Source organism: Budorcas taxicolor, chromosome 11, assembly GCF_023091745.1.
Source record: "Budorcas taxicolor isolate Tak-1 chromosome 11, Takin1.1, whole genome shotgun sequence".
Lineage (NCBI taxonomy): Eukaryota > Metazoa > Chordata > Mammalia > Artiodactyla > Bovidae > Budorcas > Budorcas taxicolor.
In genome coordinates, this window is record NC_068920.1 from 70,724,647 (window position 1) to 70,749,731 (window position 25,085).

The following is a 25,085-nucleotide window of genomic DNA, read 5'->3' on the forward strand; positions in this document are numbered from 1 at the left end:
TGAATAGACATTTTTGCAAAGAAGACATGCAGGTGGCCAAGAAGCACATGAAAAGATGCTCAACATCACTAATCATCAGTAAAGTAAAAAGCAGAAGTATAATGGGATATCATCTAACACATGTCAGAATGACAGCATAATACAGCAAATAACAATGTGGAAAAGGATGCAGAGAAAACAGGATGCTCATGCACTACTGGTGGGGATGGAAATGGGTGCAGCCATTACGGAGAACATGGAGGTTCCCCGCAAAATTAAAAATAGAACTACCACATGACCCAAGAATTAGCTTATGCATATTTTTCAAAAGAAGACAAAAACACTAATCTGAAGAGATAAATCCACTACTACATTCACTGAAGTATTATTTAGAATAGCCAAGATATGGAAGCATAAGAATTCTTATCACAAGGAAAATATTTTTTTTTTATTTCTTTAATTTTGTATCTATAGGAGATGATGGATGTTCACTAAACATACTGTGATAATCATTTCATGATGTATACATCATGTGAAATGCCAGGGTGAATGAATCACAAGCTGGAATCAAAATTGCCAGAAGTAATAACAACCTTAGATGTGCAGATGAGAACACCCTAATGGCAGAAAGCGAAGAGGAACTAAAGAGCCTCTTGATGAAGGTGAAAGAGGAGAGTTAAAAAGCTGGCTTAAAACTCAACATTCAAATAACTACAATCATGGCTTATGATTCCATTACTTCATGGCAAATAGAAGGGGAAAAAATGGAAACAGTGACAGATTTTCTTTTCTTGGCTCCAAAATCACTGCAGATGGTGACTGCAGCCATGAAATTAAAAGACAATTGCTCCTTGGAAGAAAAGCTATGACGAACCTAGACAGTGTATTATAAAACAGAGCCATCACTTTGCCTACAAAGGTCCATAGTCAAAGCTATGGTTTTTCCAGTAGTCATGTATGGATGTGAGAATTGGGCTATAAAGAAGGTTGAGTGCCAAAGAATTGATGCTTTTGAACTGTGGTGTTGGAGAAGATTCTTGAGAGTTCCTTGGACCACAAGGAGATCAAATCAGTCAATCCAAAGGAAACCTGGATATTCACTGGAAGGACTGGTGCTGAAGCTCCAATTCTTTTGCTGCTTGATGCGTAGAGCTGACTCACTGGAAAAGACCCTGATGTTGGGAAAGACTGAAGGCAAGAGGAGAGGAGAGCAGAGGATGAGATGGTTAGACAGAATCACCGACTCAATGGATGGGAATATGAGCAAACTCCAGGAGACAGTGGAAGACAGAGGAGCCTGGACTGTTGCAGTCCACGGGATCACAAAGAGTTAGACATGACTTTGCGACTGAAGAACAATAAAAGATAAGTCATTATGCTGTACTCAAACAGATATGCCAATTATATCTCAATCAAACTGAAAGAAAAATAACATAACACTTGCACACTGACAACTACAAAACACTGCTGGAAGACATTAAAGATCTAAAGAAATCAAAAGACATTCTGTATTCATGGACTGGAAGACAATATCATTAGGATGGCATTAAGCCCTGAAGCAAACCACCTATTAAATGCAATTTATATCAAAATCCCAATGACATTTTCAGCAGAAATAAAAAAGCTGATCCTAAAACTCATATGGAGACATAAGACCCCGACTGGCCAAAAGTGTCTTTAAAAAAAAAAAAAGTTGTAAGGCTAATACTTCTCAATTTTAAAATTTACTGGTAGTCCAGTGGTTGAGAATCAGCCTTCCAATACAGGGGATATGGGTTCAATCCCTGGTCAGGGATCCTACATGCTGTGAAGCAACTTAAGCATCAAAACTACTGATGCCTGTGCTCTACAACAAAGGATGCTGCATGACGCAATGAAGACCCTGCTTCCCACAACTAAGACCCAAGGCAGCCCAATAAAAACAAATAGATAAATATTTTTTAAAAACCCCAAAACTTACTACCAAATCTATAGTAATCAAGTCAGTGTAGTAATGACATATAGATATGCATGTAGATCAAAGGAACAGAATTGAGAGCCTAGAAATAAACCCTCACACCTGTGGTCAGTGGTGTCAGGACCATTCATTAAGGAAAGAACAGTCTCAACACCTGGTGCTGGGACAACTGGATACCTATGTGGAAAAGAATGATGTTTGACTTCTGTGCTGTGCTGTGCTTAGCTGCTCAGTCATGTCCGACTCTTTGCAACCCTACGGACCATAGCCCGCCAGGCTCCTCTGTTACTGGAGATTCTCCAGGCAAGAATACTGGAGTGGGTTGCCATGCCCTCCTCCAGAGGATCTTCCCAACCTAGGGATCAAACCCAGGTCTCCTGCAATGCAGGCGGATTCTTTACCATCTGAGCCACCAGGGAAGCCCAAGAATACTGGAGTGGGTAGCCTATCCCTTCTCCAGGGGAACTGCCTGACCCAAGAGTCTAATCAGGGTCTCCTGCATTGCAGGCGGATTCTTTACTAGTTGAGCCACCAGGGAAGTCTGTTTGACCCCTACCTCATACCATCCAAGATGCATTACATCCAAGATTACATCCAAGATGCAAGTGAAAGAACTGAAAGTATAAAATTCTTGAAAAAAATAAATGAACAAATCCTCATGACTCTGGATTTGGCAACGGCTTCTTAAATATGACACCAAAAGCACAAGCAACAGAAGAAAAGACAGGCACCCTGGGGCTCCATTAAATGTACAATGCCATGCAGCAAAGAGCAGTGAGTGAGCAGAAAACACACATTTGCAGATTACACATCTGGTAAGATTCCACAATCCAGAAGATATAAAGAACTCTTACAACTCAAAACATAAAGGACAAACAATTTAAAAGTGGACAAAGACCTGAATAGATGTTTTTCTAAGGAAGATGTAAAAAACTTGTACACAAATGTTCATGTTAGGTCTATTCACAATAGCCCAAAGGTAGAAACAACTCAAATGTCCATGAGGTCTATTCACAATAGCCAAAAGGTAGAAACAACTCAAATGTCCATGAATGGATGAATAGATAAATAAAATGTCTAAACAAATATTATTATTCAGCCATAAAAAGCAATGAACTACTGACAGATGCTAGGACATGGAGAAATCTCAGAAGATTATCCTAAAGTCGAAGAAGCCTGACACAAAGATCACATATGATGTGATTCCAATTAAATGAAATAATCTGAGTAGGAAAGTTCAGAAACACAAAGTAGAATTCTGTGGTTGTCAGGGACTGGTAGGAATGAGAAAAGAGTGACTGCTTAATGAGGTTTCTCCAAGGGTGATGAAAAGTTCTGGGATGAGACATGGTGATAGTTGTAAAACACTGTGAATATACTTGGTAGCATGGAATTGTACACTTTAAAATGATAAAACTGTAGACTTCACGCTATATATTTTACTACACTTCCCCCCACCCCCCTCCAAAATGCTCTATCTGCATCCTTTCCCCCTATCTCCTCTATGGAACAAAATGCCTCAATCGTGATTTTCCCTATTCTTTGCTTACTTAAAAAAAAATCTTATTGTACTATTTATACATGTAAGTATTTATACATGTAAGTACCTACCAAAAACTCAATTATGAGAAATAATATTTATGGTAAATGTCTGAATGTTTTGTGCCTTCTTCCCACTAGACTAGTGGTCTCCAAATTGTTTTAATCATTGGGTTCTACTCATTAAATATTTCTGAGCAGAAATTATTAGATACTTATAAATTATGTATTATTGCTGTATTTATATATTGTAAAACATAGACAAAACATAAACTTTAAAAGGTTCATATTCCAATGAACCATTTTGCAAGTACCCTTATTTGGAGAGCACGTCTCCAAATAAATTTTATCTTGGGTTAAAGTGATGGTCTGCATTTACTGACCCTGTAAAATCTGCCTTTATGGAATTCTCTACATTAAGGCCATATTAGCCTCATATGACTATTGTTACTGAGAACATATTGTAAGGACTCCGTTGAGGATTTTGTTACACCACAATGCCTTCTTGAGGACAGATGAAATTTCTCTTAAGTCTTTAAAACCAGAGATATCTGTACTGCTCTTGAAAATTTTGTTTTTCTACTAGAGTTATGTAATTGATCACAAAATTCTACCAATATTAACTGGTAGAAAACATACAGCAAAATTTGTGACTCACTTTTAGGAACCACATCCACAAGGTATCAACTTGTCTTCCCATTACTCTTAATTATTCACTCATTTGTTTTAAAAATCATGTTGTAGCTCACTCCACCCTGGCTTCAATCTAACTTTCTATCATTCCATCTCTTCATCTACTTAAATAAATCATATCATATTACTTATATATGTATGTGTGTATGTACATGTGTGCTTAAAAGAATCTCAAAATTTCTTAAAAGATAGGGAGGAATGAATAAACAAAATCAACAGGCAAAAAAGAAGCAGGCAATATTGTTCAGAATGAAGGTCATTCTAAACTTGAAGTTCCACTGTACCAAGGGTATACTCTGCAGATTCTGCAGCATTTAGCAGCAAAGCCTTTCATCCAAAGGGTAATTTGTAAATGAATGTTGATGAAAAGAATGACAACTCACAATAGCACTGTGCTACACTTTCTCACTCTTTTCCAGTTGGTAAGAAATATTATAGGGAGGAAAGGGCAATTGGCTTTTTTTCACCTGTGTGCAAAGCTGAACTAAAGAAGTCCATGAAAAAGGCAGTCACATTGCCAGATGGAATTTGTAGCCATGTACCTGGATGTGTTTCCTTCTGGTGTGCTCTGAAGTAATTTGGGGATAACCTGTATTCAATGCCTTCTTGTTTTTCTTGCTCCGCTTCTCAAGGTATCTCCTCTGATGGTCGGTGACACTGCTGTATAATTTAATTCGCCTGGGTGACAAACAAACTCTTTCATGGCCAAAAGCATGGATCAATCGGGCAGTGTCAATAGTGGAAATTGAGCTGCTCCTCTCATGCAAAGTCATTTCCTTATCTGTTTGGGTCAGTATATCTGATTCCACAGGAGAAGTGGTGGTAGAAAGGATGTTGGTGGCCGTATCTGTGAGCAGCTCACTATCCTCTGAGTGTCTAGAATCCGAAGAAGTGTTATTTATATAATGAAAACCTGGCTGTTTTCTCAGAATGTATTTATCAAACTTAAACTGTTCAATTTTAATCTGATTGGACCTCCCAGCTTGATGAGTAGAAAGAATCTTATTTTTTTTAAGATCACCTGTGTTTTTATGGCATTTCTCCAGGCTTTTATACTGTTTCTTTTTCTGAAGCTTGTTTTTCTGCTGCTGCTGTTTATCACCCCATTCCTTAACATCTTGTTCCCCTCTGCTGTCATCCTGTGTACTTTCTGAGGGCTGAAGAGAATGTGTGATGGGATGCTGAAGAAGTTTAGCCAAACGATCAAGTCGCTCCACCAAGGAAAGTTCCTTCTTGGCACTGAACTCAGGTTTCTGTTGCTTCTGTCGTTCCTGATATCTGTTCCAGAGTTCATTCAAACTCACAGTGTGCTCGGTTGTTAGCTCTGGGGTGGCCTTAGGATCCCTTTTTAGATCATTAATTTGTTTGTCAGATTTTGGAAAATCTCTAGCCTGACTTTTAGAAGCATGCTTCAATTCCTTGTTTTCCAAGTTTACATTGATACTGAGGCTCTGTATTCTGGTATAATCTGTCTTAGTCTTTTCCATATGTTGACAAGGGGAAGGAAGACAAGTGTATTCTCTTTGTTTGTCTGGATGATGTTGAAAGAAATCTTTCCAAGAATGCTTCATGAAAACACTTCTTCCTAAGGATTCATGGCAAAAATCTTGATCACTTGATAGGTGCACTGGATGATGAAAGTAAAACTTAGCTGACCTGAATACAGAATGGGTAGTATTTTCAAATTCCGAATGACATTTGGATTCTGAAAAGAAGGGAAAAAAAAAAGATTCTGAAGTACTTTCAAAATATCTGCATTCCATTTAGAAATAGTATTCACATTTAATTCTTTATATACAAAACAAAGACTGAAGGAAATAACAGTTTATATAGGTCAGGGATGCAGTTAGGCAAGAGTGGGCAGTCCCCAAGCCTTTCCTGGACTACAAGGCCGTCAGCTTAGCCTCCCTTTCCACAGAGATGGGAAGGTGGGAGAAGTTAACTACATGATGGCCAGACTGTATCCGTGAAATAAGTGCCACAATTCTGAGAATGGCCTCAAAGAAATGGGAACAAATTGACCCTGGAACTGAAGATTAACTATACTTAAAACAGTCAAGATGATGCTGATCAAACCACTGCATGACCACTTCCAAGACGACTGTCAGAGCTGACTGCAGTTTCTGCATGTAGTCCCCTCTTTCTATGTATACACCCTGAAACTTGCCTTTAAAAGCTCTTACCCACTGGTTGTCAGTGGGGGAGTCAGCCTTTGGACATGTCTCATCCACACTCCCCCTGGTCTGCTAGCCTCCAAAAGCAAGCAAACTTTCCTTGCCATAAAAAAAAAAAAAAAGAATGGTTTATATAAAGATTCAGAAAATTCACTGCCTGTATAAAGGATTCATGCCGTATGCCTAGTGCCCAGACTGGCATGGTAATACTTCAAGAGACTCGGGCTCAAAAGACCCAGATTCTGGGTTGGATTCTGCCACAAACTGGCTGTATGACCTTGAGGAGGGCACTCTGGTTATTGGGATTATAACAGCAGCTGCTATCTATCATTGCCTGCTATGTGTGGAATATTATAAGATATGCTTTATCTCTAATTTTTTCTCTTATAAAACTGATAGAGAGGTATTATTAACCTCTTCAGCAAAGAAACCTGAGACTTCATTTTTATCATCAGTAATTAAATGGATAATATTATCAAAAATGGCAACTCTTTACATGTTTTACAGCCCAGGAAAATTCCTTTTTTGTGAAATATCTTCACACCTCCCTCCACGCAGATGATACCACTCTAATGGCAGAAAGCGAAGAAGAACTAAAGAGCCTCTTGATAAAGGTGAAAGAGTTGAGTGAAGACACTTGCTCCTTGGAAGAAAAGCTATGACAACCACAGACAGCATATTAAAACCCAGAGACACTGCTTTGGCCACAAAGATCCTTCTAGTCAAAGCTATGGTTTTTCCAATAGTCATGTATGGATGTGGGGCTTCCTTTGTGGTTCAGATGGTAAAGAACTTGTTTGTGATGCAGAAACCCAGGTTCGATCCCAGGAAGATACCCTGGAGAAGGGAATAGCAACCCACTCCCGTACTCTTGCCTGAGGAATTCTATGGACAGAAGAATCTGGGGTCACAAAGAGTCGGGCATGACTGAGCAACTAACATACATACACAGATGTGAGACCTGGACCATAAAGAAGGCGGAGCACTGAAGAATTGATGCTTTCGAACTGTAATGCTGGAGAACTTGAGAGTCCCTTGAACTGCAAGAAGATCAACCCAGTCAACCCTAAAGAAAAGCAACCCTGAATATTCACTAAAGCACTGATGCTAAAGCTGAAACTCCAATACTTTGGCCACCTGATATGCAGAGCCAACTCACTGGAAAGGACCCTGATGCTGGGAAAGACTGAAGGCAAAAGGAGAAGGGGGCAGCAGAGGGTGTGATGGTTAGATAGCATCACCAAATAAATGGACATGATTCAAGCAAACTCCAGGAGACAGTGAAGGACAGGGGTGCTTGGCGTGCTGTAGTCCACATGGCTGCAAAGTAAGACATGACTTAGTGACTGAGCAACAATGCTCACCGGGATTCAGTGGAAACATGTGGACACTGGTGCTTGGGGGCACACATGCTCTCTCTCTCTTATAGCTCCCACCCTGCCACCCAATCTCATTACCTGCAATATCTATCTGTAAGGATTTCTTTTCTTCTGACCAGGCTTCCTTAGTAACCTTCCTCTTACTATGGATCTCCTCTTTCTGTTTAATGTCAGTCTTTGTGTCTTGTAGTTGAGTTGAGTGCTGTGAAGCAGCAGCAGTACTGGAACCTAAGACAGGAAAAAGAAGACTATAAGTTGACAAACCTTATTTTAAAATACCTTTCAAGCAGCTACCCTGGGTTGGGAAGATCCCCTGGAGAAGGGAAAGGCTACCCACTCCAGTATTCTGACCTAGAGAATTCCATGGACAAGTCCATGGGGTCGCAAAGAGTCGGACATGACTAAGCAACTTTCACTTTTCACTTTCACTAGCGTGAGACGACAGTTAAGATGGGTAAACACTGAGAATGAAAGAGAAAGACATCTTGGGGAAAGGTGACTACATATGAAAAAAATGGAATCAGCAAAGCAACTCAACATCTAAGAAACAGAACAATTATATAATTTATTTGATTATAGAATTTGTAAGCACTGAAAAGTTGTTTGGGAGCCAATTCTACTATTCTGAAAGACTAGGCTAAAGAGTTTTATTTTTAATTTTTAAGGGCAATGAAAACTTTTTGATGTGGAGATTAACATGATCAAAACTTCTGAAGCACTGATTTAGCTACAGCAAAAAAGGGGGTAAATTTTTGAAGTGTTGCCCAGAATACATATAAGTTCTGAAAAAGAAGCAATACACACAAAAAAGAGAAGTGGCTAATTATACTCCAAAGTATGTTTCAATATTTATAACTGTGGCAGAAACTACCAGCTGTCTTCTGAAATTGATTTTCTTGTGCCTCTAAAATAGAACCTGACTTAGCTGGGCATATGTTTACGAGAACAGAAATTATATTTCCCAGCCTCCCTGGCATCACAGGTTGGTATGACCATGTGAATAACTGGCTAACAGGATGGGAGGGGAATGATACATTTAAATTTTGAGAAGTATTTAAAGGAAGAAATATACTCTTTTCTTTTCCTGTTTTCCTTTCTACTGGCTGGAATATGGGTCTGACGGCTACAGTATCAGAATGGAGGCTAAAACGTTGAAGCAACAGGAGAGAAAGAGCTTTGTTACCTGGTATTCTATCTTCTTTAAGCCAATGTCTTTTTTGTTTTGTTTTGATCTCTGAGAGCTAAAGCTAATCCTAACTTAAACACACTTGAATAGCCATTTTTAATTAGTACAGTCCTACTGAAGTGTTTTAACTAAGTAGGTAGTTAGGAAGTAAACAAGCGAAATTTCTGAAGAACAAAAGCCTGTGTATGACAATGTTATTAAAGAGCTAGCATCTCATGGCACCAAATATTTTTATCAGTAGTGTTTTTAAAAATCCATTATGTGAATTTATGGCAATCAGATTAATTTGTGTACAATATACACAAAGTTCTCCAAAAATATTTCAAAGAGCTTTAAAAACGTTAATTTCACCTGCCAGTGCATACCAAAAGTTGCAGCTAATATTCTATTTCAGATATGAACAAGATGGAGGAGGGTTGAAGACAACTGGATAATACTTTTCTATTTATTGATACAGTCATTTTAGAAGGGCAGAAGAAAATAAAAGGCAGATAATTCAGTTCCTCTACCTGTGGCATCTTTCTGCAAGGATTCTTTTTCTTCAGAGTAAGCAATCTTGGTCACTGCCTTTTTAGTGTAGATCTCCTTTTCTTGGTTTTTGTCTGAGAGGTCCTCATCCCCAGTGATGAGAACTTGAGCATCTGGAGAAGGAAAAGGTAACACCAGAAAGTAATACACCACCCTCCCCCCCAAAACAAAACCTTGTTATACACTAGAGGAAAAAAGCATCTCATAGGCTCAACCATGTAAAAGCTGGGGCAGTTCTGAGGACTTCATAACACATGACAGTTCTGGGGAGTTTGGAAACCTTTCCCTATTTTTCTGTGTACAATCATTTTAAATAAAATCTGCTCTTTGCTGATTTGATGCAACAGTAAGAAAAAAAAAAGGCGGGGGGCGGGGGGTCCAGATCAGGTATCTTTCAAAGTAGAAAAGTAGATCTGAACCACCTTTCAAGTTCTTTGGCCTGTTCAAAGTTTTTGTCACTTAGGGGGCAAATTCTGACATTTCATATAATACTAGAAAAAATTCCTATCACCTAGATTTTATATACAGTACTTATGTAATTTTTAAAAGTCTCCTGAAGTTAAATTTGTCTAATACTTTCTATTTCCTTTTTCTTGGTCATATTTGCTTGAGATTTATCTACTTAATTGGTCTTTTAAAGTGAGTTTTTTTGTGTATGAGTTTTTAAAGTGTATGAGAAAACTCAAGTGCAAAATTATGTTGGTAAATAAATTAAAAATCACCAATACAACTAGGATACAGTTACCAAGCAGTTAATAATGGTTATATATATATATATATTTTAAACAATGGATTGATGAGATTCATTTTCTATCTCTAAGAACAGATATTGTTAAACAAAGCAATAGAAAGGTAACAGAGATTACTAAAAACACCATAATGGACATCAATGCGTCTATCATAGAGCTTAAAAAATACAACATTATAGATATAGTGATAAAGATACTCTATGTGAAGGCTCAATACCATTTTCAGCAGCAACCTTAAGCTCAATTTAGAATCTGCCAATTTCAAGGATGTTTTTGAATTTAATGTATTGGATTGTTTTATGTGTCCTCCTTTAAACTTTATATAAAGGGTATAATACTCTGAGTACCTTTAAGTAACTTGTCTTTTACACTCCAAATTATGATTGGAGGATTTACTCATAATGACTCTCATTCATTCATTCTTAATGTTACACAGAATTCTATTCAATTAATGTATCAAGTTATCTGTTGATAAACTTTAGGCTATTTCTATTTTTTTTAATATTAAAAAGCATCATAATGAACATTGTTGTAGAATTTCTTTGTAAGTTGTATGAACTGCAAATATTCTCTCAGACTGTGTCTTGTCTTTGTTATGATGTGTTTTGGTGTACAAAATTTTTTAATAATATCGTATTTATTTTATTTTTCTTTCATGGTCTGTGCTTTGCAGGTCTCATTTAATAAACCAGTACTTCACAGTCAGAACACAGTCATCTCAATTATAAAAGCCTGAAGTTTCCCTTTTTACATTTAACATCACTTGGACTACGCTTTTGCTTAGTTTACAGTAGGGGCTCCCCTGGTGGCTCAGATGGTGAAGAATCTGCCTGCAGTGTGGGAGACCTGGGTTTGTTTGATCCCTGGGTTGGGAAGATCCCTTGGAGGAGGGCAAGGCAACCCACTCCAGTATTCTTGCCTGGAAAATCCCCATGGATAGAGGAACCTGGCTGGTTACAGTCCACAGGGTCACAAAGAGCTGGACACCAATGAGTGACTAAGCACAGAGCACACAGGGATCTATCAGATTTTATTTCTTCTTACATCTATAATCAGTGGCCAAAACGCTACTGACTAGTTCACCCCCTCTCCAGGATATGTCATCTGTGGCATATATTAAGTTTCCACATTCATGGCTGTGTTTCTGGTCAACACACATTGTTCCACTTTTGTTTATTACTACATATTAGGTCTTAAATATGTTTTACACACACACACACACACACACACACACACCCCCCACACATGCACACAGTAAGTCTTTTGATATCTGGTATGGCAAGTTCCCTACCTTATTCTTTAAATATACTTCTTGATTTTCAAAAAACACTTGGAATCAGCCTGTCAAGTCCCAGGAAAAACTCTACTGGAATTTTGAGTAGTGATGCACTGAATTTACTTAGGGTTCCTTACTGTAATTCAATGAAGCTTAATCATTTTCTATGTCCTTTGTTAGAGTCATTTCTAAGTACTTATTTTTTGTTTTTAAAAAATGTATCTTAAAAATACCTTTTGCATTATGTCTCCGAAGACATATACCAGATATTGCACAGAGAATTCAGTGAATTGTTTAAAAAAAAGTGAACATGTACCAGGGTTTTAAAAAACACCTGGCTAGAAGTATACATGCTCTCCTCATTCTTTCTTCCAATCTCCCCCAGGCTGATAATTAACAGCCCATTTTAAATGCAACGGACTACTTATATTTCTGAACTTTCTGTAAATAGAAAAAAGAGCACATAGCCTTATGTCTTGTTTTCTTCTCTCATGTTGTATTTTTAAGATCCATTAAGTGTTAACACATATTTGTCCTTTACTTAGTCTCATTTTCTGGTTAGTATTCAACAATGTTAATACAATTCATCCATACTACTAGGCATTTGGTAATTTCCAGTTTGAAGCTATTACAAGAACTGCTGTAAAGAATATTCACGTGTGTCTCCTGGTGCTCAAGCACATCCTCTTCGGTGGAGTACATAATTAGGATCAGAATTGCTCAATTTGCTCTGTGTAACTTAGTAGATAATGGCAAATTGCTTTCCAAGGTCACTCTCGAAATTTACATTCTCACCAGTAGTGAATAAATACCGCTTGTTTTATATTCTTACCAGCACAGTACTGACTTTTTCATTTCAGCCATTCTAATGGATATGCAGAGAGATCTTATTGTGATCCTAATTTGCAAATCCCTGCTGATGAATCAAGTTGAATATTTTTGCATATGTTCATTGGCTATTTGACCTTCTCTTTTATAAAGTACCTATTCAAGCACTTTTGTCTTTTTCAAAATTTGGATTGCCCACCTTTTTCACATTTGTATCAGTTCATTTTATATCTAGATAGAAGTCCTTTGTGAGATCTATATTGAAAACATCTTCCCCACCTGTGGTTTGCCTTTTACTCTCTCATTTGGTGGTTAATTAATAGAATACCTTAATTTCATGTGATATATTTGTCAATATTTTCTTTTATAGTTACTATTTTGGGGGGCTGGGGATTCAATTTAATAAATCTTTTCCCATTCCAAGATTATGAAGACATACTCCTCTGTATTTTCTTGCAGAAAACTGATTTATTTCATCTACCTATGCCTTTCATATTTAAATCTATGAAGTATATGGAATTGATTTTGACAAGCAGTGAAGGGGGGGGGGGGTCAGTGTTTCCCCCCCACCCCATATCCAATTTACGTAACATCATTTTACTAAAAACATCATCTTTCTCCCCACAGTACTGCAGTGGTAGCTTTATCATCAATCAGGTGTCCATATATATGTGAATCTGTTTCTGGAGTCTTCTCTGCTCTGGTCAGTCTGTTTATCCTTGGGCCAACTTCACACCGTCTTGATTACTACAGCTTTATAATAAGTTTTGATACTTGGTAGTGTAAATCCTATAGATTTGTTCTCCCATTTCAATTTTTTATTATTTATATTTAAGGGTATAACTTTACCCTAAGTATCACTTTGGCTATCTTCTATACATTTTGATATCAGAGTTGTAAATATATTTCAACTTCCAATATTACTTTAACTTCTGAGTTACTTAGAATTACAGTTTTAAATTTTCAAATACATGGTTATTGTATTAGTATATGTATATAATATTTATATATTATGTATATTAGTTTCCTAGGGCTACCACAGTAAAGTATTACCAACTGAGTGGCTTAAAACAAAAGACATTTATTCTCCCACAGATCTGGAGTCAAGTGCCAGCAGGAACATGCTCTCTCAAAAGGTTATCTGGGAGAATTCTTCCTGGTCTCTTCCAGCTTCTAATGATCCCTAGTACTCCCTGGCTTAAGGCAGCATAACTCCAATCTTTGCTTTTGGCCCCCTCTCCTATTCAATAAATACACGGATCACTGGATTTAAGGTCCACTCTAAACCCAGGATGATTTAACCTAAAGATCTTTAACTAATTACATCTGCAAATAACATTACATACTGAAGGTCTCAGTGAACATGAATTTTGGGGGAATACTATTCAACCCATAACACACAGATTTTTGTTGTTATTACAACTTTTTATTGTTGATTTCTAATTTGGCTACAGTAGTCAAAGAAGCTGTCTGTTTGAATATCAATTCTTTAAAAGCAACAGTTTCATCAATTTTTCTAAGTGTTTCACCTGTTCTTTAAAAAAATGCAAAGTTCTCAATAAATCAAATTTTAAAATTCCATTGCTTAAATCTTCTCTAACTTTTTTTTGTTTTTATTTTTTTCCCTTTTTATTATTAAAACCCTTGTGTGGAGGGCTGACATTAAATAGAACTCAAGAAAGGAGCTTCTCTGCTTCTTAGGAAACCCCCATTCAGAAGCAGGTTATCTATGAATGGTTTAGTACCTGACAGGTGAGGGGGTGGCTGCCTTTCTGGCTGCACTGCACTGTCCAAAACCAAGCTAGGCATGCCACACCACACCCCCGGGGATATGGGCAGCCGCCTGCCAGAGGGGCACCAGCTATCTGAACCCACCAAGGCTTCCATGGTGCTGCCTATGGTTCTACCTCAGTGGGATTCCAGAGGTCTACAGTCTTAAATCTCACAGATGGCAGCTTTGCCAATTGGCTCCTCAACCAAGCACATACACTTTAATCCTCTTTCCAGCATCTCTCAGTTTCTGATGGATACGAATTGTTGGGTTTACCTATATCTTCCTGTCATTTTTCCTGCATACAAGTTTGAGTACATGAAAATAAGCTCAAATTTTACCTTGGCTCTTGGTATATTTGAGCCTTTTTTATTGCAAGGGAAACTCGTGTGTGCGTGCGTGTGTGTGCATTCAGTCGTCCTGGTCATGTCTGACTCTTTGTGACCCCATGGACTGTAGCTGCCAGGTTCCTCTGTCAATGGGATTCTCCAGGTTCCTCTGTCAATGGGATTCTCCAGGTAAGAATATTAGAGTTGCCATTTCCTACTCTTATATACAGATATGGGCATATATATATATATATAATTCATAATTATATTACATATTTATATAATATATAATTATATATTACATATTATATATTATAATTAATATATATTGTTAGTAGGAGTATTCCTACTCCTAGGAGTGTGTATATATATATATATAATATATATATTATTTTTTGGCCTAGAATTTTGTCAATATTAACACTGCTCACTACCTTTTCTTTGGTTAGTATTTGCCAAATATATCTTTCTCCATCTCTTTTAGATGTTTTGGGAGGTAACACAAAATAAACAGTAATCTAATCAAAATATCAGAAAGTCGAATAGTTCCATTAAGCTTATAATAGAAATCAAGTTTTCAAATACCACCAATTCATTTAGTCATTTCTTCCAGTATCACTAGCCTTGTTTCCAAATAACATGTTTCATACTGTTGTATCCTTTTTAGTTCCAGAAAATTTTTTATTTTCTTCTATGATCAATAGGGATTTACCTTGTAGAAACCTTTCCTGTCACAGCCATATTTCCTCATTCTATCTTTTGAAGTCTTAACCCTATACTAATGTTGTGTTTATATATTATGTAAATAAGAGTCTTGATATAATCAATATTCAGTTCATATGTGATGGTGTTATATTTCTGTTATTTACAGTCAAACCAACTAGAATACTGTAATCATATTTATTTTCTTTCACAATGTCTTGCTTTTCCTGAGGCGTTAACAATTGCCTGGTTTTACATTTGCTAAGTTTCTCTATGCCATTCCCTTCTTCATCCTTATAAATGGAAACAGAATTGAAAATCTCTTCCAAATACAGCCAACTATGTAAGGCAGTCGATCAACCTGACTTTTTCCTTGCAGTCCTCTGTCTGAACTGGATCTAGGTCTTCTGCACCACTGCTCCATCGGCAATTCCCTTCCCACTCACCTAGACTGACCTCATTTCCTTCATTCTGTGCTTCCCTTTAAAAAAATTAGATCTTTAATCTCAATGGAATAATTTTCCCTCAGAATTTCAAGGCATTATTCCTTTAGTTTCTAGTCCCATGTATTACTTTTCTTTTTTTAATCAGAGTATAGTCCCTTTACAGTAAGTTTCTACTGTACAGCAAAATGAACAAGCTATACGTATACATATATCCCCCATTTTGGGATTTCCTTCTCATTTAGGTCACCACAGACCACTGAATAGAGTTCCCTGTGCTATACAGTAGATTCTCATTACTTATCTATTTTATAGGTAATATCAATAGTGCATGTATTATTTTTAAAAAGTTTAACATCAGTCTAATATCATTTCTTTATATGGTTTTCTCTTTGGAAGCTTTTAGAATCTCCTCTTGCCAGTGTATCAAAATTTCAAACAGTCATGTGCTTTGATGTGGATTTTTATGTACATAATAGTTCCTATTAATATGAAAATTCGTATCTTTCACTTTTGGGATCTATTCCTATACTAGTCCTTTGATTTCTTCTTTTTTACCTTCTCTATCTTCTGTAGGGAACACCTGTTTTTTGATGATGACCCTTTGGAGTCAATCTTGAATTTTCTTTTCGTTTTCTTTTTTCTTTTCCCTTCTTTTTACGTTCTATTTCCTATCAGATTTTCTTACTTTTATATTCCAATCATTCTGAGATTTTTATTTCTGATATATTTAATGGGTTCACTTAGCTGGTATACAAAAGTTTTCTCCAGCAGGTATCTTCTCCCTATTCTTCTTAACCCTTTAAAGTGAGAGGTTCTAAGGCTGGGCTTCTCCCACGGTTAATCAGGAGGGCTTTCCCTTAGGATGTTAAGTCTGAAGTAGACCAGCAATAATAGTAACAGATGATCCCTATAAGAAGCGGGAAGTTACAGGGGTCCCTCAGGTAACAAAGCCCAACTTTATTTCAAACACAGCACCCTTACCAAATGCAACCTTGAGGTAAGTTACAGTTAGTAAGTTCATTGTGCAGACTTCTAATGGAGTTCCCTTAGTCTATTACTTTTTGCTTCCTGTCAGTTTTTGCATATCCAGCTTCTTCACAAGTGTCTAACAGTGGGATCACAGGGTTACCTATATGAACCAAACTGCCACTAGTATATAGCTAGCATATGAGAGTTTTCATTTATGAACTACATTTTGAAAAAATATTTGCCTTTTTATTTACTTGGCAGTCTCAGTGCTAACTGGCAGATGAGCTTATCTCATTTCAAAAGACCTCAAAATGCTTTTGAGTGCAACAAAAAGTTATATGGAAGAATGTCTGCACTTTAGCAAGCAGCCTTTCATCTGGTTTCCTCATTAAAGCACTAACACCATCACAGGAAATCATTAACACTATGCCAAAACTAGAACATAGAGCCAGCAGCCCTTGTTTGAATACTGCCCCCAGATTAGTAGCTCCTATCTGGCTAATAGCTATGAACATGAATAAAAAACTGTGAATGTAACAAAGTAACATGTGTAAGTATACATGTAGAGTTTTCAGTGGCTCCTGGAATTTTCATTTAATAAATACTACTGTGTATCAATTAAAGAAGCACAATATCAGTGACGCAGAGGGGAAAAAACATCAAGGAGATTCCTAAAGATTAAAAGCTTTTATAAAACGCTGGGGCCTTCATCTGGGAATAAGAATGAAGACCCAAGATTGATGCATGAAGCAGACTGAGTCTTCGTGAGTCTGAGGCTCATGTGGACGGATGCAAACAGAAGAATGTACATCCTTTCTGCAGAGGACAGTCATGCCTCAGGGTTCACTGATTATTGCCAAGAAGGAACACAAGCTGAGTGCAACCAGATAGTCTGACTTTTCAAAGGAAGCCCAAAATCTTATTTTTAAATGCTGGCAGCAAAATTTTAAAAAATTCAAAACAACATGTAAGCCTCAGACTTTCCTGCAGAATCCAATTTATGAGATATTTATACCATCTGACAGATAAATTCATGAAGCATTTTATCAAGACTTTCCATGGATTTTAGTCTTTAAAACATTTAATTGGATATAATTTCATTTTAAAAGCTGCAATATAGTTTCCATAGTGAAACTAAAGTTTATTGTTTTCAAAAATTTGAAGCATTTAAAAAGATTTTATATTTTCCTTCTTGTACATACCCAATGAAACACCTAGGAGAAAAGTTCACATTAATGAAGTAGAAAAAAAGAAAGGACAATACTCCCACTTAGGATGAATACGGGAAAAAAAAAAGGCCACAAAATACACAAAGCCACTCCAGTCACCTGCATTATCTTTCTGAAAGGGTTTTTTCCCCATTGACAAGGATGCCTTAGTTACCGCCCTCTTACTGTAGATGCCCTCTTTATGTTTAATGTTAACAGTGTCTGCCAGGTCATCATCCCTTGTGCCTAGCACCTGAGCCGGGAAATCTGGAGCAATGGCATCATTGGATCCTACAGAAAAATGGGAAAGTAGTACAGTTAACATAAGTACAGATATGAATTTAAAGAAAAACAAAAAAAAATTACCTCTTAAACCACTTCTATAAAAAAGGCACTACCATGGGAATGTTATAGGGTAATTAGAAGGAGACGTCAGTCAAACTGAAGCTGTCAGAAATGTACAATATTGCAACAATATAGTGGAGAAGCAAATGACATAAGAGGAGACATATAAAGCAGAATATCAGTTCAGAAGGAAGATCAAATTCTAGCTCAGAAATCTTTTCAGACGAGGAGAAACAGATTGCAAGTAGGGACTTTCTGAAATATGGAGAGGAAGGAAGAGACAAAAGCATTTTAGGCAGAGGTTATGGTATTAGCAAAGAAAAGGAAAACAGTAAATAAGAAAATCAGACACTTTTGTAGTCAGACATTAAAGAGAGTCGTGGGAGATATTAAAAAGTAATTGGGACAAAATTCAGCTGGGCATAGAATCCCAAACTAAAGGGGGTAATAATAAAGGGAAATACAATCAGTCACATTTTAGGAAGGTTAATCTGAAATAATATAAAATATTATAAGGAAAATTTTATGTGATAAATGTAAGATTTGAATGTAAGATTTTTTTTTCTTTTAAAACACATTTCATCTTTAAATCCACTAATATAGGAACTGATAAGAAGTTTACCCATGTCACAAAGAAGAGGCAAAAGAACATATCTGGATATATAAGAGTTTGTAGTAACTACAGAATTATCTTCTACAAAAATTTTTTTTTCCTTCTTATCTGATACTCCGTATCTCATGCATTTTGTAAGCACCGAAAAGGTATATGGCCAAAAAACCAAGTATCAGTTCAGGTGGTTCAGTGGTAAAGAATCTGCCTGACAAGCAAGAGATGCAGGTTCAATCCCTGGGTGGGGCAATTCCCTGGAGAAGGAAATGGCAATCTACTCTAGTATTCTTGCCTGGGAAATCCCATGGACAGAAGAGCCGCATGGGCCACAGTCCCTGGGGATGCAAAAGAGTCAGACGTGACTTAGTGATTAAACCACCACCACAAATATCAGTCCATTAGTACAATATAAATATGTCATGAGGACAGACTGTAAGAATCCTATTAAGCCCTCTGGGTTGTATGTCCATTGAGCTTTTCTTTACTTCTGTGGCATCACTTTCATTCGCTCCCTATCCTTCAGGTAAATCCTCATTGTCCTTTCTTCAACTAAAACTCTCAATGTTAAGAGTTCCTGAAGGGGTCAGACTGGGTTCTCTTCTCTTCCTGGATGAACTCACCAATCACCAATGTATAGAACTGCATACAAATATATATCTCTAGCTGGAACCTTTCTTCTGAGCTTCAGATTCTAGTACTTAGGACACAACTAGCCTCTACAGCATTTGGGGGAGAAACTGTTGTAGCAAAAATAGAAATGACACTTTTCTTAAATAAAAATAGGAGTTTTCTGATAAACAAGGAAAATAAGGAAACAGTGAACAGGCTGGGCAAACAACGTAAACAGGCCTCAAAGAGTTGAGCGATCTCGGCTTATTCTTTACTGTCACTGCTAACACGTGCAGCTAGACTTCTCCTTCACAAAGCCAAACAAAGCTAATTACTCTCTGACTCCATATGAATTGTACTCTGCACCTGGCATTCTTCTCCCCCTACACTCAGTAGCATTCTCCATTCCAAAAAGGTTAGGATCAATAACTGGAGGGAGAGGCAGGCCCAATCGCTGAGCTGCCTGATGCCAGCTGTGGCCTTTTTTGAAATTTTGCAAAGGAAAAAAAAAATACAAGGGATATCCCCGGTGGTCCAGAGGTTAAGAAGTCACCTTCCAATGTAGGTGATGTGGTCCAGTAACTAAGATCCCACATGAAAGTGAAAGTGTAAGTCACTCAGTCAAGTTTGACCCTGTGAGCCCATGGACTTCATTCAGCCCACCAAGCTCCTCTGTCCATGGCACAAATACTGGAGTGTGTGGCCATTCACTTCTCCAGGGACTCTTCCCCACCCAGGGATCAAACTCAGGTCTCCTGCATTGCAGGCAGATTCTTTACTGTCTGAGCCATGGGGAAGTGGTGTACCTTGAGGCAACTGGTCCCTTGGGCCGCAAACTACTGAGCCCACAGGCTACAACTAGAGAGAAGCCCACACAGCGCATCTAAGATGTAGCCAAAAGCAAACAGATACATTTTTTAAAATGCAAGACCTTAATTTTGATTCTCTCCCTATTACCCAAAGAAAAGGGGAATAGTTCTTAAGACACTAGCCTGCTGTCTTTTCCCCTTTGCTGGACAATGAAAAGAATAAAGCCATCTCTCTCCTCCTCCAAAACTGTCTATACTTCTGTTGGGCATCAATGCACAGAAAGCCAAGAATTTGGTGGCAAAATTAAAGCCTTTATGTATTATGGAACAACACAAACAACTGTACATGAGGTTTTTTTTCACAACTTCCCTTTATTCTCCAAGAGAGGTGATTATGTCAGCTTCAGAGGTGGGGAAGAATACAGTTCCTGAGGGCAGTTGCTGCTAAGTCGCTTTAGCCATGTCCCCGACTCCGTGCGACCCTATAGATGGCAGCCCACCAGGCTCCCCCGTCCCTGGGATTCTCCAGGCACGAACACTGGAGTGGGTTGCCATTTCCTCCTCCAATGCATGAAAGTGAAAAGTGAAAGTCAAGTCGCTCAGTCGTGTCCGACTCTGTGAGACCCCATGGACTGCAGCCTACCAGGCTCCTCCGTCCATGGGATTTTCCAGGCAAGAGTACAGGAGTGGGGTGCCATTAGGTATATATAAAAGAGAATCAACCTCATTGGAACCAAGAGGCAGTTGAAAGAGAGTGCAGCCACACAATATATATATGCCATTGAGTGTATGCATACTTATTTTCCTGCATCTGTGTTCAGCTGTAAAATGTATCAAAATAAGTACAGATCAATGTTTGGGACAGGAAGAGAGCCCAGAACTCTAACAGGAGATTTGGAATCTTTACACCCACCTGGATGTTTTCATAAAAAATAGCCTATGTTTATGATGTGCCATATTCTATGTAGTGCACTTGCCTACAAACACATCTGTAAACCAACTCTGTTTAAACTCAACTGCAGATTTAACATCTCCACATGGATGCAGAAGTCTCATTTTTAACATGTCCAAAGCAGGTATCTCGACCATCTTTCCCAAATCTGCTTCTTCCTCAGGCTTCTCCATCTCAGTAAATGTCACCTTTTTTTTTTTACCCAGTTGCTTATTCTAGAAAACTAGAAAGCATTCTCTTTTTTAGCCTCCTCTCCCTTACTCTCCATATTTTATTACCAATCCAGGAGGAACTATTTCCTAAAAAATAAGTTGAATGTTTCCATTTCTCTCCATCTCTATCATCATCACTCTAATCCTAGACGCTACCCTTTCTCATACTGACTACTGCAACAGCCTTTAGGTAACCAGTATCCTCATTTCCACTTTTTGACTCCCTACTTTTCATTCATAAGCCATCCTCCACGTAGCAGCATGAAAAAATTACAAATGTAAATCAAACTGTAATTGCCAACTGGAAGAAAGTTCTAATGCCTTAATATAGTTTACACAATGCTGCCTCATCTTGAGCCTACCTATCTTTAACCAACTCTAGTCACAGCTCTGCTCTACCCACACTGCCTTCTTCTCATTTGCCAAATGCATCAAATTTCCCGGTTGGAGCTCTGCCCATATTGTTCCTTCTGGCCAGAGCACTTTCACTCCTCAGTCTGTCTGCCTAATTTACCTATATGTTCTAGACCTCTTTAGCAAGGTCTTCATGAGCTCCTAAAATTAAACTGGATCCTCTTATTCTCTTAGAACCCTTATATTCTTAATGCATCATTTGTAATTTATGCACTTATTTGTATCTGTTTGTTCACATCTACCTCCCCACTTGAGCATAAGCAGAGGGGACATGCTTATTTTGCAGAACCCTGTAAATGTAGCACCGATAAAGTATCTGTCAGGAATACTGGGTCATACTTTGAAGCAGAATTGTTAGATCATACAGTAATTCTATGTTTAATGTTTTGAGGAACCACTATACAGTTTTCCATAGTTGCTATACCATTACCATTACCGTTAGCAATACCCAAAGAGTTTCAATTTTCCATATTCCTGCAATCCTTGTTCTTTTTTATTTCATAACAGCGATCCTACTGGGTATCTCTTCATAGTTTTCACTTGCATTTCCTTTATAACTAATGATGTAAAACATCTTTTCACGTTCTTTTTGGCCATCTGTATATCTTTCCTGGAGAAATGTCTCTTTAGATGCTGTGCTCATTTAAAAATGAGACTGTTTTTTTTGTTGTTGAGCTGTAAGAGTTCTTCAGACATTAAGGATATTAATCTCTTATCAGATATATAAGAACTGCAAATTTTTTTTCTCAACTCTGTTAGCAAACTTTTTACTATGCTGATAATTTTTCTGGGGTAGCGAAAGTTAGGTTATTAAAGTCCAATTTAGTTTTTCTTCTTTTGGCTGTGCTCTTAGCATCATTAGTTGTAGGAAAACCAAGTCATGAATAAAACGAAACCTCTTTAGTCTCTTAAAGACAAAAAATACAATTGTTTATTCTTTTTGTGCCTTTCATTCTAAAATTAACTTCTGACATTTTCCCCTCACTGTATAACTAAAATTTCTATTTAGATGAGTGTTGTGTTAAACTGCCTTCAAAGTTCACCACCAGGCATTTTCAGCTTCATTTCTCTGTAATGAATTCTCCATTTTGATTCATCTCTTCAGCTGGATGAGTCTTCAAGTAAATTTTTCAAGAAGGCACAGAGGTTGAATATACTTTCTAGCTCTTGTATACATGTGAAAATGTCTTTTCATTGTTACACTGCTTAATCAACATGCACTGGGTTTATTAATCCTTGAATTATGTAATTTTCCCAGTAAACACAGACTTGGTTCCATTATTTTTACATTTAGCACTTCAGATAAGCCTGATATCAGATTTAATTTTGTTCTCTTTTTTCAACTGTATATTTATAGGATTTTTTTCCCTTTTATTTTAATACTCAAAAATCTTTTTCTGGTATGTATCTCAGTCTCTTTCTACTGATTTTTGCCTGGGTTTTTATGATAACTTTCAATCTGCATTCAGTGTTCCCTTTTTTAGGAGAGGGATGTTTTCCTCAGTTAAGCCTTTGAATATTACCTTTTTCCTCAGCTACAGGTGAAATTCTTGGTTTGGTTGACTCAGCTCTGTTTCTTGTGTCTCTCCTCATCTTTTGCAGCATCTTCTTATTTGCTGCTGGGCGTGCTGGGTCTTCGCGGCTGTCGGCTGGCTTTCTCTAGCTGCAGCAAGTGGGGGCCACCCTTCCTTGCACTGCGCGGGCTTCTCTTGTTGCAGAGCACAGGCTCCAGGCACACGGGCTCCAGCAGGTGCAACCTGCCAGCTCGAGGGTGTGCAGGCTTCAGCAGCTGTGCCACATGGGCTTAGCTGCTCCAGCAGCACGTGGAATCTTCCCAGGCCAGGGATCAAATCCACGTCCACTGCACTGGCAGGCAGATTCTTAACCACCGTACCACCAGACAGTCCCTCACAGCATTTTCACTTTCTTCTTTCTCCTCTGTAATTTTAGAGACTTTCTCAGATTTCTCTGCATCACTAATTTAACTTCCACCATGCTAATTCCATCCTTTCCTGCCTGAACAATATATTTTACGCCTGCTACCAAATCTTTATAGCTTTACACAGTCTTTTCCTTTATACCGTTGCTGCCCCCCTTTTATCTAAACTGAGACAAAACAGAAAATTCACCAATTAGAATAAGTGTACAATTCAGTAGTTCTTAGTACTTTCACAACCAATACTGATATCTAATTCTAGAACATTTTTGTCCCCCACAAAGAAATCTTCCATATGGTAGCAGTTACGCCCTATTTTCCCATCCCCTACCATTCCCTTGGCATGCACTAATCTACTTTCTGTCTATATGGATTTGCTTATTCTGGGAATTTCATGTAAATGAATTATACAATATATGACCGTCTGCTATTGGGTTGAAATATTTCTCCCTTTAATAATGTGGTTTTTTTTTCAGTTCTGTTAGTTTTGATTTACGTATTTGGTACTCTGCTGTTAGGTGCATATACATTTTATAATTGTTGTATTTTCTTGATGGAATCACTCTTTTATCATTATAAAATGACATTCTTTGTCATTAATAACAATTTTTGAAGTTTATTTTGTCTCCTAATAGACACTCTAGCCCTCCTTTGCTATTATTTACAGAGTCATAGTCTATTCCGTCCTTTAACTTTTAACTAATTTATCTTTGGATCTCAAGTGAGTCTCTTTTTTTTGGCCTCACTGCATGGTTTGTGGGATCTCAGTTCCCTGAGTAAGGATTGAACCTGGGTCCACGGCAGTGAAACTGCTGAGTCTTAACCACTGAACCACCAGTGAATTATCAAAATAGAGTCTTTTTCAGAGAAAGACAAACATGATATGATATCACTTATATGTGGAATCTAAAAACAATGACACAGACAAACTTATTTATAAAACAAAAATAGACTCATAGATGTAAAAAAACAAACTTATGGTTATCAAAGGGAAAGCTGGGGACGGGGGTAAATTAGGAGTTTGGGATTAACAGATACACACTACTATATATAAAGATAAAAAAACAAGGATCTACTGTTTAGCACCGGGAACTATACTCAGTATCTTATAATAACTATAATGGAAAATAGTCGGAAGAAATATATATAGGTAAAACTGAATCATTTTGCTATACACTTGAAACTAATATAATATTGTAAATAAACTATACTTTAATTAAAAAAAATAAAGTGAGCCTTCTGTAGACAGCATACAGTTAAATTATGTCTTTTTAGCCAATCTGTCAATCTCTGCCTATCAAAGTATAATCCACTTACATTTAATGTAGTTACTAAAACTGTAGGATTTAAGTCTGCTATTTTTCTACTGTTTTCAATGTTTTATGCTTTTTTTTGCTGTTCAGTTGTACTATGCCCCTTTTGTGTCAAATAGCTATTTATTAGTATATCATTTTAATTCCTATGATGACTTTTGCTATATATATT

At 37.4% G+C, this 25,085-nt stretch overlaps 1 protein-coding gene across 1 annotated transcript in view; it reads right to left on the reverse strand.

Moving 5' to 3' along the window:
• Positions 1-25,085, reverse strand: part of ALMS1 (ALMS1 centrosome and basal body associated protein) — a 187,916-nt gene that overhangs the window by 33,967 nt on the left and 128,864 nt on the right. The window contains exons 13-16 of the mRNA XM_052649083.1: positions 17,834-18,004; positions 9,417-9,548; positions 7,800-7,949; positions 4,711-5,873 (exon numbers count right to left, since the gene is read on the reverse strand). Coding sequence (XP_052505043.1) covers positions 4,711-5,873; positions 7,800-7,949; positions 9,417-9,548; positions 17,834-18,004 — 1,616 coding nt within the window. The remainder of the gene's footprint in view (positions 1-4,710; positions 5,874-7,799; positions 7,950-9,416; positions 9,549-17,833; positions 18,005-25,085) is intronic.